The sequence below is a fragment of the Manacus vitellinus genome, unplaced genomic scaffold (assembly GCF_001715985.3).
Source record: "Manacus vitellinus isolate BGI_N305 unplaced genomic scaffold, ASM171598v3 scaffold_27_pilon, whole genome shotgun sequence".
Lineage (NCBI taxonomy): Eukaryota > Metazoa > Chordata > Aves > Passeriformes > Pipridae > Manacus > Manacus vitellinus.
The window spans coordinates 3,635,398-3,647,274 of record NW_021940039.1 but is presented as its reverse complement, the minus strand read 5'-3'; the positions used below and the strand labels follow the sequence as shown (position 1 = coordinate 3,647,274).

The 11,877-nt window shown below is 51.3% G+C and overlaps 2 protein-coding genes across 2 annotated transcripts in view; one reads left to right on the top strand and one right to left on the bottom strand.

Moving 5' to 3' along the window:
• The window catches only part of VAV2 (vav guanine nucleotide exchange factor 2), a 134,649-nt gene extending 132,530 nt beyond the window's left edge, over nt 1-2,119 (bottom strand). The window contains exon 1 of the mRNA XM_008927234.2: nt 2,111-2,119. Within this exon, the coding sequence (XP_008925482.1) occupies nt 2,111-2,119 (9 nt within the window). The remainder of the gene's footprint in view (nt 1-2,110) is intronic.
• A 2,984-nt stretch (nt 2,120-5,103) lies between these two features.
• On the top strand, nt 5,104-8,540 carry BRD3OS (BRD3 opposite strand). Its single transcript, XM_029960548.1, has one exon. The coding sequence runs from the start codon at nt 5,715-5,717 to the stop codon at nt 5,982-5,984; it is 270 nt and encodes an 89-aa protein (XP_029816408.1). The 5' UTR covers nt 5,104-5,714; the 3' UTR covers nt 5,985-8,540.
• Nucleotides 8,541-11,877: the final 3,337 nt, after the last annotated feature.

The following is an 11,877-nucleotide window of genomic DNA, read 5'->3' as shown; positions in this document are numbered from 1 at the left end:
TGTTCCGGGAAAGGCGCCCAGAGCCCCGATGCTGCTTCGCTCTCCCCGCCGGCACCCGCACTTAGCGGGGTCCCCCCTCCCCAAGGACCCCCTCCCTGCTCCCCCTGGCCCGAACCCTCCGGGGCAGAGGCAGGAGCTGTCCCGGGGCTCCTCCGCCTCCCCGGGGCCGCACACACAGACCCCGCTTTGTCTGACCGCTCACTCCCACTCGTCATCCCGTGTTTAGGTTGCAAATACTGCAGGGGAGATGTTTAACCCAAACAAGCTATCGTGTTCCTTGACTTTCAAACACGAGGACAACTCCTATAATTAATTACCAGTGTATTTATTAAAAACTTCAGCTCTCAGCCATTAACTCCTTGGCAGCAATCTCTTGAAAAATCTCTAATTTTCACCGGTGGCTTCCGTCCAAATCAGCACAGCTTAGAACAGCCTCTTTTCAAATCTGTTCTGAGTTTTCTTCCGAGATCCTCTCCCCAGAGTTTGCCGATTAATTTCCAGCCTGGCTTTCCAGATAGCCAAAACCGGAAGCCGAGACTGGGACGAAGGGAAGCTATTAACCTGGATGTCAAACAAATGCAACACTAATCTCTTCCAAATGGAGCCAAGCGGAGATAAAGAAGAAAGAACAACTCTACTGCCATGATCCTTCATTTTCAATGCAGGAAGGAGGATCCTTCCAAAGAACAGAAAACAATTGTTTGATATTCCAAGGAAAGTTTGGTAGGCTCTTTGTTTTTTTAAGAAGGCACAGCTTGAGTGGCAGTCCAGCCTTGCCACTACCCCTTGGTCAGGGCAGGATAAGCACAGTGTGATCCAAGAGGGAGCAGCATCCATACGCTCCAGTCTCACCATCAGAGCTACACCCTGCCCCGGGTCTATTCAGGCTGTGATTTCAGCCCACACTCCCCATACCCTGCGGAGGTGCTTTCTCAGAATAATTTTCTCATTATTTTAGTTCTTCGTGAAGCATTTCTGCCCTCCAACAGCACCCATGGGCAGGAATCACAAGGCTACTGAAAGCAGTGGAGTCGTGCCAGGGATAATTTTGGTTGACTCGGTACCAGCCTGCCGTTTGAGGTCAGGTCTGTAGGTAGACGACAACAGAGGAGTTTATTATATGTGCATAATTAAAGCTGCCAGCTACAGCCTAACTTTTCTACTGTGTAATAAAAAGCGTTCTTGGCCCCTGGACACTTGGGAACAATCCCTGCAGCTGCAAAGCCAGCTTCTGCGTGGGAGGTGTTGAAGCAAGTATGCTTCTTGCCTACCTCTGCAACAACTGAAACAGCTGATGGCAGAGGTATTTCTGAGAGCAGAAAAAATTAAACCAATCAAAACCTGTACAGCGAGGCTCAGGAAGAGCATGAATCCAGCGCACGTTGGTGAGCTGTGAGCTCCAAATTGCTCAATTGTCCTGCAACAGGACGGGGTATGTGGAGAGGACCCAGACGCTGCTTCCAGGGTGGAGCTAAAGCTAAAAGGGAGCTTGAATAAATTAGAGAGGTTGGGTTTTGTGTTAGAGCTGGTGCTCCTCTCTCCTGCCTCTTGGCACTGCTGGGAATGACAGCCAGGGAATGACAGACAGCCGGGGAATGACAGCCAGCCAGGGAATGCCAGCCTTCCAGGGAATGACTGCCAGCCAGAGGACAGCCAGGCAGGGCAGAGAGTGACACTACCCTCTGCTGGGGACCGAGCGTGGAGCTGCTTCTCTCGGCTAACAGACTTCACTTCATGAGCTTTTATTTTAGTTTATTGCATGAGAGAAACCCAAGAGGTGACTGGATGCACTGGAAAGATCTTGCCAGAAGGAACATTGTGCTTTTTCATCCCCAAATGTCTCAGTACACAGAGACAAGGAGCCTGGCAGGCAGCCCCTGCAGCCTGGGTCCCGATGCAGAGTGGGTGTGAGGGGGTAAATGGCTGGTGAAGTGATGGCAGTTTGGGAATGCAATAGAGCTGCTTGGGAACATCCCAGTCCAGCATGGAAGAGGCAAAACTAGTGAGGAAAGGAAAGGAAGGGAGAGAAGGGAAGGAAGGAAGGAAGGAAGTTAGTTTAAATGCACTAACGTACAAGGAGATCATACCTTACAAATCAACCCAAACATACCTGGGACATGGCCCCGTTTCCCAGTAATGTGCATTTTCATAATGTTTGGTGTTACTCCTGGGAAAAGAGCTGACTCCCTGGGGGGTCAGCGCATGCAGAGAAGCAGCTGCTGCACTGCCCCTTTGGAGCAGCCCTCTGTAAGGATCTCTAAAACACCAGGGCCATACCGCCAGGAGATCCCCATTTCCCAGCCAGCCAGTGTCTGTGGATTGCCATTGCCACCTTCTGGATTAGTCCAAGCGTGCATCAAGCCTATCCCAAAGCCCTGCTGGCTTCCAGCAGCCTGGACAAGGTGTCTCCAGCTGGAGCCAGAGTTCCCAGAGCAGGAGCCGTCCCGGCTGCTGGCACAGCAGCTGTCACATGTCCCCTGCAGCCTACGTGCCATTTACATCCTGCCCTTAGATTTTGTGATCTCCTTTCACCAACTATTTTAGGAAACCTGTGCAAGCCACAACCAGGCAAACCCGCTGCTCAGCAGCAGCTCTGGCTGGGTGATCAGTGAGGGGGGAATCACACGGTTACCAAAGTGCTGCCGTGTCAAACGACTGAGTGCAGACAATAATGCTCTGTCTGGCTCATCTGCTGCTGTAAACACCTGATCTACCTGCCCAGACAAGGTGCACACTGGAATAGTCACTGCAATTATCCTCCTGCTAACGGCCCTGCACGGCTGCCAGCAGAACTCATCTCTCCCCTCCCCGCAGGCACCCACCTCCCAGAGCCAGCAACAGGGGGGACTGCCTGCTACTGTGGAAAGGAGCAGGAAAATTAACCTGGCACAGCTCAGTGAAGACAGAAGGGATGAACTGGATTCTCTTCTTGTACTGGTGCAGCAGGAGCACTCAGCCACAGGTACTCTTTGTTTAGCCTGGATAAAGGTAATGCCTGAGAGTGCAACTCCACTGGAAAAGGGCTCTGACCCCAGGCACCAAGCAGGTGGAGCTGGCACTTCCCTGGGCATTTCTCGGTGGAAATAGTCTTATTTCTGGGGCTTGGGATGCCCCAGCTGTGCTGAATACCAGTAACAACCAGTTAACCAGTTCCTGACACCAACATCACGCTGACTGGACATCCTCACTAACCGTCCCCCTTCACCCCAGCAGCCTCCCCATCCAAATCAAACAGACCTGGAGTGTATCCCAGTCCCAGGGAGCTGGGCAAGGGCAAAACAGCCTGGCACAGCCCTGCACTGCAGCCATGGCACAGCAGAGGTACGGCCTGAGGCAGCTCGGGGAAAGCAAAGCAGATACAGGGATTCCTTGGAGGAAGGAGAGCAACGATCTGATCCACTGGCCAGGCAGCACCTGGGTTTCACCTCATCCATTCCACTGCTGCTGCTTCCAAGGTTCGTTTGGGAAGGCTCCTGTTGGCAGATGACCCTGGGGCTCACGGCAAAGGGTGGATGGTCAGAACAGTTTGGAGCTGCTGGAGCTCGGTAGTTTCCAATCCTTCTTCTTGCCTCATCTCATACACAATCCACTTACCAGCTTCTCCTGTTTGCCCAGAGTTTGGTGACAACAGAACTGGTAAGTTTTCAGAGAAGACCAAGACACCTCAAAAACCCTTAATCTTGTTCCACTCAAGGATTTTGCACTTTGTTCTGCGGCTTCCACGAGGCGGGTCAGGGCCGGCTTCTCTGCACTAGCAGGAGGCGGATTAAGCAGCAGAGTCAGGCTATTCCTGATAATAAACGTTTTAATAGTGTGGTCATTTCTCTTTTTGTTTTGTTTTCTTCCCTCTTCTTTGTGTTTGGTCTGAATTCTGCTGGGAATGGGGAGTTGCAGCATGCCTTCTCTCTGACGAAGTAAACCACAGCCTCCTGTTTGTGTCTGTGAAGGCCAAGAGGAACGGGAGCAGCGCCGGGAGCAGCTCTGCATGGGTAAGTGTATTGGGTCCTTCGCAGGAGATTAGATGGCGCTGCGTTCACAGGAGATAAGAAGATTGTGAGCTTAAATTTAGCATCATCAGGAAAAAAATAAGCCCCACAGCTCTCTTCAAAACATATTTTGTACTGCGCTTGCCAGGGGACGGACGGGATAAGGAAATGCAGAGCAGACAAGCGATGACGAGAGGAGGTCAAGGAGGTGCTGCTCCGCCACGCTCCTTTTCCACGCAGTTCGCAGTGAGGGTGGCATGAGGCTGCCAGCACACAGGGGTGTCCCCTGCTGCCTTCACCCCGTGGACAGGCGGGCACTGCGGTGCCTGAGGCAGGTGAAAGGCTACAAAGGGTACCCACACCCTCCCAGCACAAGCAGCTGCTCCACCAGTTGCCCCCCCGAAAGGAGACTTGGCTGAAAATCCCCGGGCTGGGACCCCCCGGCACCTCCGGCAGGCGGGAGAGCCCCTCTCCCAAGGGCAGCGCCGGACGGCAACAGCGGGCTCGTCCAGCTGCTCCCAGCACGGGCTCAGCACACGCTGGGCTGGGTGTCCCTTTAAAACGCACCGGGCACCCGGTGCTGGCTGGCACCCCCCGCGAGGACCCCCATCGTCAGCCCCAGACCCGCGCACGCCCACTCAGGGTGCCCCACTGCCGCACCCGAGACCCCACCGCGGACTCCCCACCGCAGCGCCCACCGTCCTGCCGCCCCCCCGCGCCCCCGCCCTCGCCCGCCCGTCCCGGCTCTGGCTCCTCCCGAGCGCATCACTGCGGGGGGAGCCTCGGCGGCTGCTCGCCGAGCCCAGCGGCGCCCGGGCCGAGCGGGCCGGGCCGGACAGCGCAGCCACGGTGGGGCCGGGGGGGCGCGGGCGGGGGCGCGGGGCCCCGCGGGGGATGCGCAGGGGGGTGTGCGGGGGAGCCCCCGGGCGGGGCGCGCAGGGACGGGGCGTGCGGGACACCGCGGGGGCCGTGGGCGGTGCGCGGAGCCGGTGGAAGGGGTCGCGGGGGCGGGCGGGAGCGGGGGGGGGGGGCAGGAAAGGCACCTTCGCAGGGCAGGGACCCTCTGCTGGCAGCCCTTGGGTGACCCCTCGCTGTGTCCCGCAGGTGCCGTCGGGAGGTGACGGCCCTCCGGCTCGGGTACCATAACCAGGGCCGAGGCAGCATCTTCTCCTGCATCCCTGAGCACGTGACTTGCCAAGCGCCCGTCCATCACTCCTGTCACCGGTGGGGAGGCCACGCACGGGCCTGGGTACTGGTGACCTCGTCGGTCTGACCTCCTAGGTCTGCCCTATGGCTTCGGGACCCATTCTTCAGGGAAGCAGAGCTCCTCCAGAACCACTCATCCCGTCCTGCCTGGCTGCAGACCGAGCCCAGGACCACAGAGCCACCACTCACACCTACTGAGATACTCCACGGACCGTCAACAAGCAGCTCACGTGCATGTGGTCCCTTCACAGCATGAAACACTCAGCAGCATCACCCCCGGATGAGCTTTCAGAAGTTCTGGTTCGTTTATTAAGCAAGGCCAGGCTGCCCGTTGCGATTTCGGGGCGTGTGTATCCCTTCTCCCTCTCCTGAGTGTCGTGGATCCCCAGAGCCGTCCCCTGGGATGTTCTCCCTCGGGCTCAAAGCAGCAGCAGCAGCAGCAATCGACCCGGACTGACCCAGTGGGTTGTATTTTGGAGCTGTTGGGAAGGAGCTCCCGTGGCTGGGGCTCTCCTGGAGCAGATGAGTGACACACTAATGAACGGGAGGGTGCCCCTGCCCGAGAAGGCCTTGTCCGAGGGCTACGCGCGGCTGCGCTACAGGGACACCTCTCTGCTCATCTGGCAGCAGCAGCAGCAGAAACTGGAATCGGCTCCTCCCAACACGTACCTGAGCCGGAGCCGGAGCATGTGGTACTCGCAGTACGGCAACGAGGCCATCCTGGTGCGGGACAAAAACAAGCTGGATGTCTCCAGGGACACGGGGCAGTCCAAGTTTTGTGCCATTATGTGATTTCCGTGGGTTTAAATTAGGGAGCCGCGCATGGAGAGGAACCAGACTCGTGTCGAGCTGGGGGAGGTGGGTTTGCACCATCCTCTCTCAGAGGTGCAGCTGAAGGAGCGTGTACAGGATAGGCCAGACAGGCTGGCTGGAGTTTCTGTTTGTTTTTGCTGTTGATAGACTCCCATTTTGCATGTCATTGCGTGTGTGCAACAAAACCAGCCTCGCTCGGGAGCTCACGAGCCTGTTGCTGCCCAGCATCTTGGCAGGGTCCGTGCTGGACCATGTGTCGCTTGTAAGTGGCTCGTGTACCCTGAGAAACACCCGCTGTCATTTGGGCCTGTCCCCAGCCAGCATTTTACTGGCAAGTCCTTATTTCCAGGGCTCCGGGAATGCTGGTGGGGCAGAGGTGGGCGCAGATCCGTTTCCATCAGGGCTATGGTTTTGGGAACTTGATCTCCAAAACCACCTGGCCGCTACTTGTTCTGCTTGCCCTGTCCCCCTTTAATTCCTGCCCTGGAAGTGGTCTCTTACAACCAGGTAATGGAGTCATTTATTGTGGGGAGGAAGAGGGAAAGAACGTGTTGAGAATTTAATCCAAGCCTTCACAACACCCGGCAGGAAAGGTGCTCTGCAGTTTCATCCCGTGCAAAGCCCAGGGCCCTCTCTGATCTCACAGTGTGGGATCATGGAAATACCAGGACTTCTGGAGTCAGGGGAGCTGACTCCTTTCATGCAGGTAGATCCCTGGCCCAGCTTTGGGAGCAGATCACCCAGTGAACCACCTGAAAGAGAGGGACAGGCCCAGGAAAGCAAAGGAAGAAAGCTACTGTAAATACACACATCTCCTAAGGGACACGAGGAAAGTCCTACACAGCAGTACCTACCCCTGAGTCCAGTTGGAGAAGGGAAGAGTCCACTGAAATTTGCTTTCCATTCAAGTTTTAGTGCATGCAGTAGCTTGGAAGGGTTTAACTTCTAATTCAGGTTGGACTGTAGATTAGGTGCATGTATTTTAAAAGTAGTGTCTGGGATTGTTTCAACTAACTGAAGGATTTTAGGAGGGAAGAGCACTTCCACTGCAGCTCTTGGGCACAGAGGCTGCTTTCAGGTTGTTTCTGTTACCGCTGAATCCTGACTTGCTCAAGGCAAGATCAAGCTGAGGAACTCAGCCCAGCAAGCACCTGAATCTCTGTTAAAAACAAAACTACCACTTCCAGGGGTGTAAATTACATACCCAGGGCTCATCATTAAAACGTAACATCGGGGTGAAGTCACAGAGTCCATTTCTGTCCTGCCTAGGCCGCGTGTCTGACCCAGCAGCGCTTGGGCACGGGCTGAACTCCAGGCAAATCAGTATTTGATGTTGACTTCAGTATGGATTATTTACCTGCCTAAAATCAGGCACAGTCATTTCTTCTGTTATATTTATCTGAAACCTCTTTGGCATTTTTGAAGCACTTTTGTTTATTTATTTTAATCCAGTGAAGAATCTCTTCCACCTCTCCCACGTGGGTTAAATGCTGCAACACACACGTACACTCAACCTTGCTGAACTCAAGGTGCTGGGCAGAACACACCTGTTTTAACGTGAGATCGTAGAGGTTTTGTGTTCTCAGCCCTGATCCATAGCACTGCAAACAATAGGCAGCTCGTTATGTTTTAAAAGTAACTATTTCTGCATGTGATGGTGTTTGGTATCTTACGTGTGTGCTCGTAGATTTAAACCTGCTGATGGACCTCGCTGCTTTCCTTCCCCGTGCACTGCTCTGAACACAAACAGCCCTCTTGGTCTTGTCAGGACTAGCTCTGGAAGAGAAGTATGTCAGTGAATAAATGTTTTTCAACTGGGTATTCAATGAGATCCACAAAACCAGCGAGGCTTGGCAAGCTGCCGGTGCTCCAGAGCCCGGTGAGGTAGAGCATTGCCAGGGATGTGTGACCCCCCTGGGCCTCCAGTTCCTGGCTGAGTGAACAGGTGATTATTTACACAAACAAGCAGGAGGCTGGTCCAAGATCTCCCCTGGGAACTGCAGGTGGAAGCGACCTGGAGAGGCAGGAGAGGTGGGTTCTGGGCCTGCCCAGCAGCCCTGGGGAGCACGTGAACTCTGGGAGTTTAAGGAACAGCACATCCCCCAAACCAGCTGTTCATTTTCTTTTCTTATAGAAAAAGAATCCCAACACTTATTTTCTTTTTAATTTCAGTAAGAAAGACGGTTATTTTGGGTATAATCAGTCTCTTTTTGTTAATGTGGCTGGTAAACCAAAATTCAGTTATTTGCAGAGTGTTAATTTGGACTATACAAGACTCAAAACATAAGTGTGTGCATAAATTCTTCCAGGATTGAGGCTGGATGTGACAGTACAGGAAGAAGAGGATGAGTTGTCCTTCCATCTCTGTGAATGTGACTGTAGTTTTCCATATCTGTGTGTCACTGGTCACAGCAGGTTTGTGGTGTGGCTGCTGTGACCGAGCGTTTCTTTGAGCCAGTTGTGTGGTGTTGATGCACTTGTTTAAAACACCGTTGTAGCATCTTTGATAAAGTGCATTAAAATGATTTGAATGCAGCACTGTGAGCAGCTGTTTTTTCTCCTGCACCTCAACTGCTCTGGCACACCTGAGGATTACACTGTTGGCCCTCCCCATCCCCACACAGGTAGTTCCCACCTGGGAGGAACTGCCTTAGTTACTGGTGGGGCTCCAGAGCCCCACTACTGTACCTGTGAACACCAGCTCCCCAAGCCCAACAGCCCTGAAATCTCAGCAGTGCATTCAGGGACGAGGATCAGCCTCTGGCTGTCACACTGAATCAGAGAATCAGTAAGCTTGGAAAAGACCTCCAAGATTATTGCACCCAACCTGTGACCCATCACCACCTTGTCAACCAGACCAGAGCACTGAGTGCCACATCCAGTTGTTCCTTGGACACCTCCAGGGATGGTGACTCCACCACCTCCCTGGGCAGCTCCTTCCATGTCTTTCTTCCTTGCAGTGAAGGACCCAGAATTTAGGGTGTGACCTCCCCAGTGCACCCATCAGTACAGATATCAGCAGGAGCTGAACCTTACCTATCAAGTCTGCAAGAAACAGCACTGCTTGATTGACCTAGGAATAACTAAACAGTAAATGCCAGAGAAGACATCCTCATCTGCCTCACAGGAGAGTGTTTAGAGGACAGGCTGAACAAACACTTCCTTTGGGAGTATCACTGATACAACACAGTGACACTGATACAACAACAGGGAAGCAAAACAGGTTTGCTGAAACCTTGGAGATCCTGGCTCTGAAACCCAGTGGGCAGGAACAGGGTTAGAGAAAGATTAACCCTGGGGAAGCCTGGCTGTGTAACCCTCACCTCACACATAAACCATCAGGCACACAGTTGAGAAACCGAACAGCAAACCCAGCCCGCATCCTCTGCAGTGACTAAAATAGATCCTGGCCACCACACAGTAATGTCAAGACTCTGCTGGGACTGTGACCAGCTGCTCCAAGCCCCCCTTTTCCAAGCTGTGCCTTCCAGGTCACCCTGAGCTCACAGACCTGCGGGGTCTGGCTGGTGGAGCAGGTCAGAAAGTCCCTCTGGTTCCTTCGTGTTCTGGTGGCTTGAAAGAAGCCAGCACGAAACCTGGGTGAAATGTCCCTCTCCTTTCTGCTGAACTTACCTCAATCAGGTGCAATTCTCACACAACCTAAGAGCCCTGCAGGCTTCTAGGAAGAGTCAAAGTCCTTCCTGGGCAGCCCAGGTTAATGGAAGTAGCTGAGTGTCTCCCTCACCAACAGAAAGGTGCATTTAAAGAACCTCTACACCAGGTACTGAGCTGTGATTCGGAGCCCCCAGCCTTGCTCCATACTCTGAAGGCAGTCAGCCCCCCTCAGTGTGACACTCCACTGACAGCTGAGCTTGCAAAACGACTTTCAAATTATTCCAAGACTCACAGCACCAGGATTCAGTAAATCTACATTTGTGCATGGCACTGCTCGATCAAGGCTTGCAACTGGAGCAAGGGCCACACCTGAAAAAGGAGATGAGGAAAGGGAGGAGGAGAAGGGTGGAAAACATGGGATCAAACTGCACACACAAAACAATTTTTCTTTTTATTATGAAAACAAAACAAATGCCCCAGGACCAGGGTCCGTGATTACCAGTAACATCAAAGATTACTTTCTAACTCTTTTTTTTTTTTTTTTTTAATTCTGTTGTGTTTGAGGCCAGCAATTTGCAATAAACAAGCTAAACTACTTACATTGACTCGTTTCTTTTTCAGTAACTGACATTTACAGGAATATACTAGAAATGGCACTAAAAAGTTTTAAGAAAAAGAGTTACGGTAAATTTGCATGCACATCATACAGAAAAGTAACAATATTTTTTATTTTAAATATTAAAAAAAACCCAAAATAACAAAACAAAAATACAACAACAAATCTCTCTGGATTAGGTTATGCCAGTATCAGGGCTGTGTTCTAAGTGGCCTGTGTCAAATCCTAGCCGGTGGTTTAATTTATTTTTAAAAATGACACTTTAAAAAGATATGCAAATACCATTTTCTTTAAAAAATGCAGCTCAAGCAAGATAATGCTGCTAGTGTAATGAATCCTAAATTTATCTTTAATGATGCAGAGCCTGCCCACAGTTAGCCCTAGTGGTAACTGCTCATGGTTGAGAATGGAATGAGATTTTAAAATCCAGTACTAAAAAGGTTGTGTTTTTACTTTGTCATGCCCCGATCCCGTCCCCCCAGCTCCAACCCCAACTTTAAAAAACATCATTCCTTTCAAAACAAGGAAAATAAAAATTAAAAACTGGTCTAAAAGTCCCCAAAACAGAGAAAGAACTAGATTAGGTAACTGCAGTCTGCTTCTACCACATAGAGAACATGGAAAGAGACCTCACGGGGTGACTAAGTCGGATATTTACACACACACATGGCTGTGTGTGTGTGTGAGGGGGGTGTCACACACAGTCCTGAAACATCAGTTCTACAGTTACAAACCCTGTCGGTAGGAAAGGTTAAAACCACATCAATACAAAATTGAAATGATTCTGTACAGACAACATTTGGTTAGCAGAGAACTGTTGTAGCCAACAGGTTCCTTCGGTCGATGGATCAGGGCCTGAGCCCACGGGATGCAGATCTCCCTCTGGTCCCACTGAGCCACGAGACAGGCTGAGTTTACAATCAGAGAAAAGTTTAACAAAGTTTTTAAAGGTGCAATAATGCTGGTTGATTGGATAAAGGTCTGGTCAGATATTTTGTCAAAACAGGAATTCGTCAGAAAAAGCAGTTTCAATAAAACTCTTTGTGTGTATGCATACATATGAAATCATACTGATTTCAGTGAAGTTTCTCCTGGAAAACAAAGTTAAACTTTGTTCATTCAAGAAAAATTCTACCATAAAAATTTATTTTTTTTTCTTTTTTTTTTTTTATTCTTAAGTTTAAAAATGTTATTTCAAACGTTCTATGCTTGATCATTTTAAAGTTATTTCGTGACATCCGTACTGACACATCATGCAATACAAACTGAGTTAAATAAATGCTCTATTGTTTCAGTTCCCAACTCATTAAGGGCTGCTGCTACTTACTATGGACTGGAAACATCTCTTCTTTCCTGGAGACACTTGGGAGATACAAGAGGCACCACTACAGACATGGTGGGGGATAATGAGCACTATAAACAGTGTGAGAATGGAGAAGTGTAAGAACAACATTTGGAAATGAGGAGTCCCCGACTCCTTCCCTGAAATGAAGGTCATGCCAAAATGGATTCCTCCTGTGAGCTGCCATTTCGTAGGGAACACCTCACTTTCCATGAGAACAGTTTCCCTCTAAGTGGTAGCCCAAGTTGCAGCCGGTAGATCAAAGATATGCAGGTAGTTCTTCACGCTCCGGGGTGGTT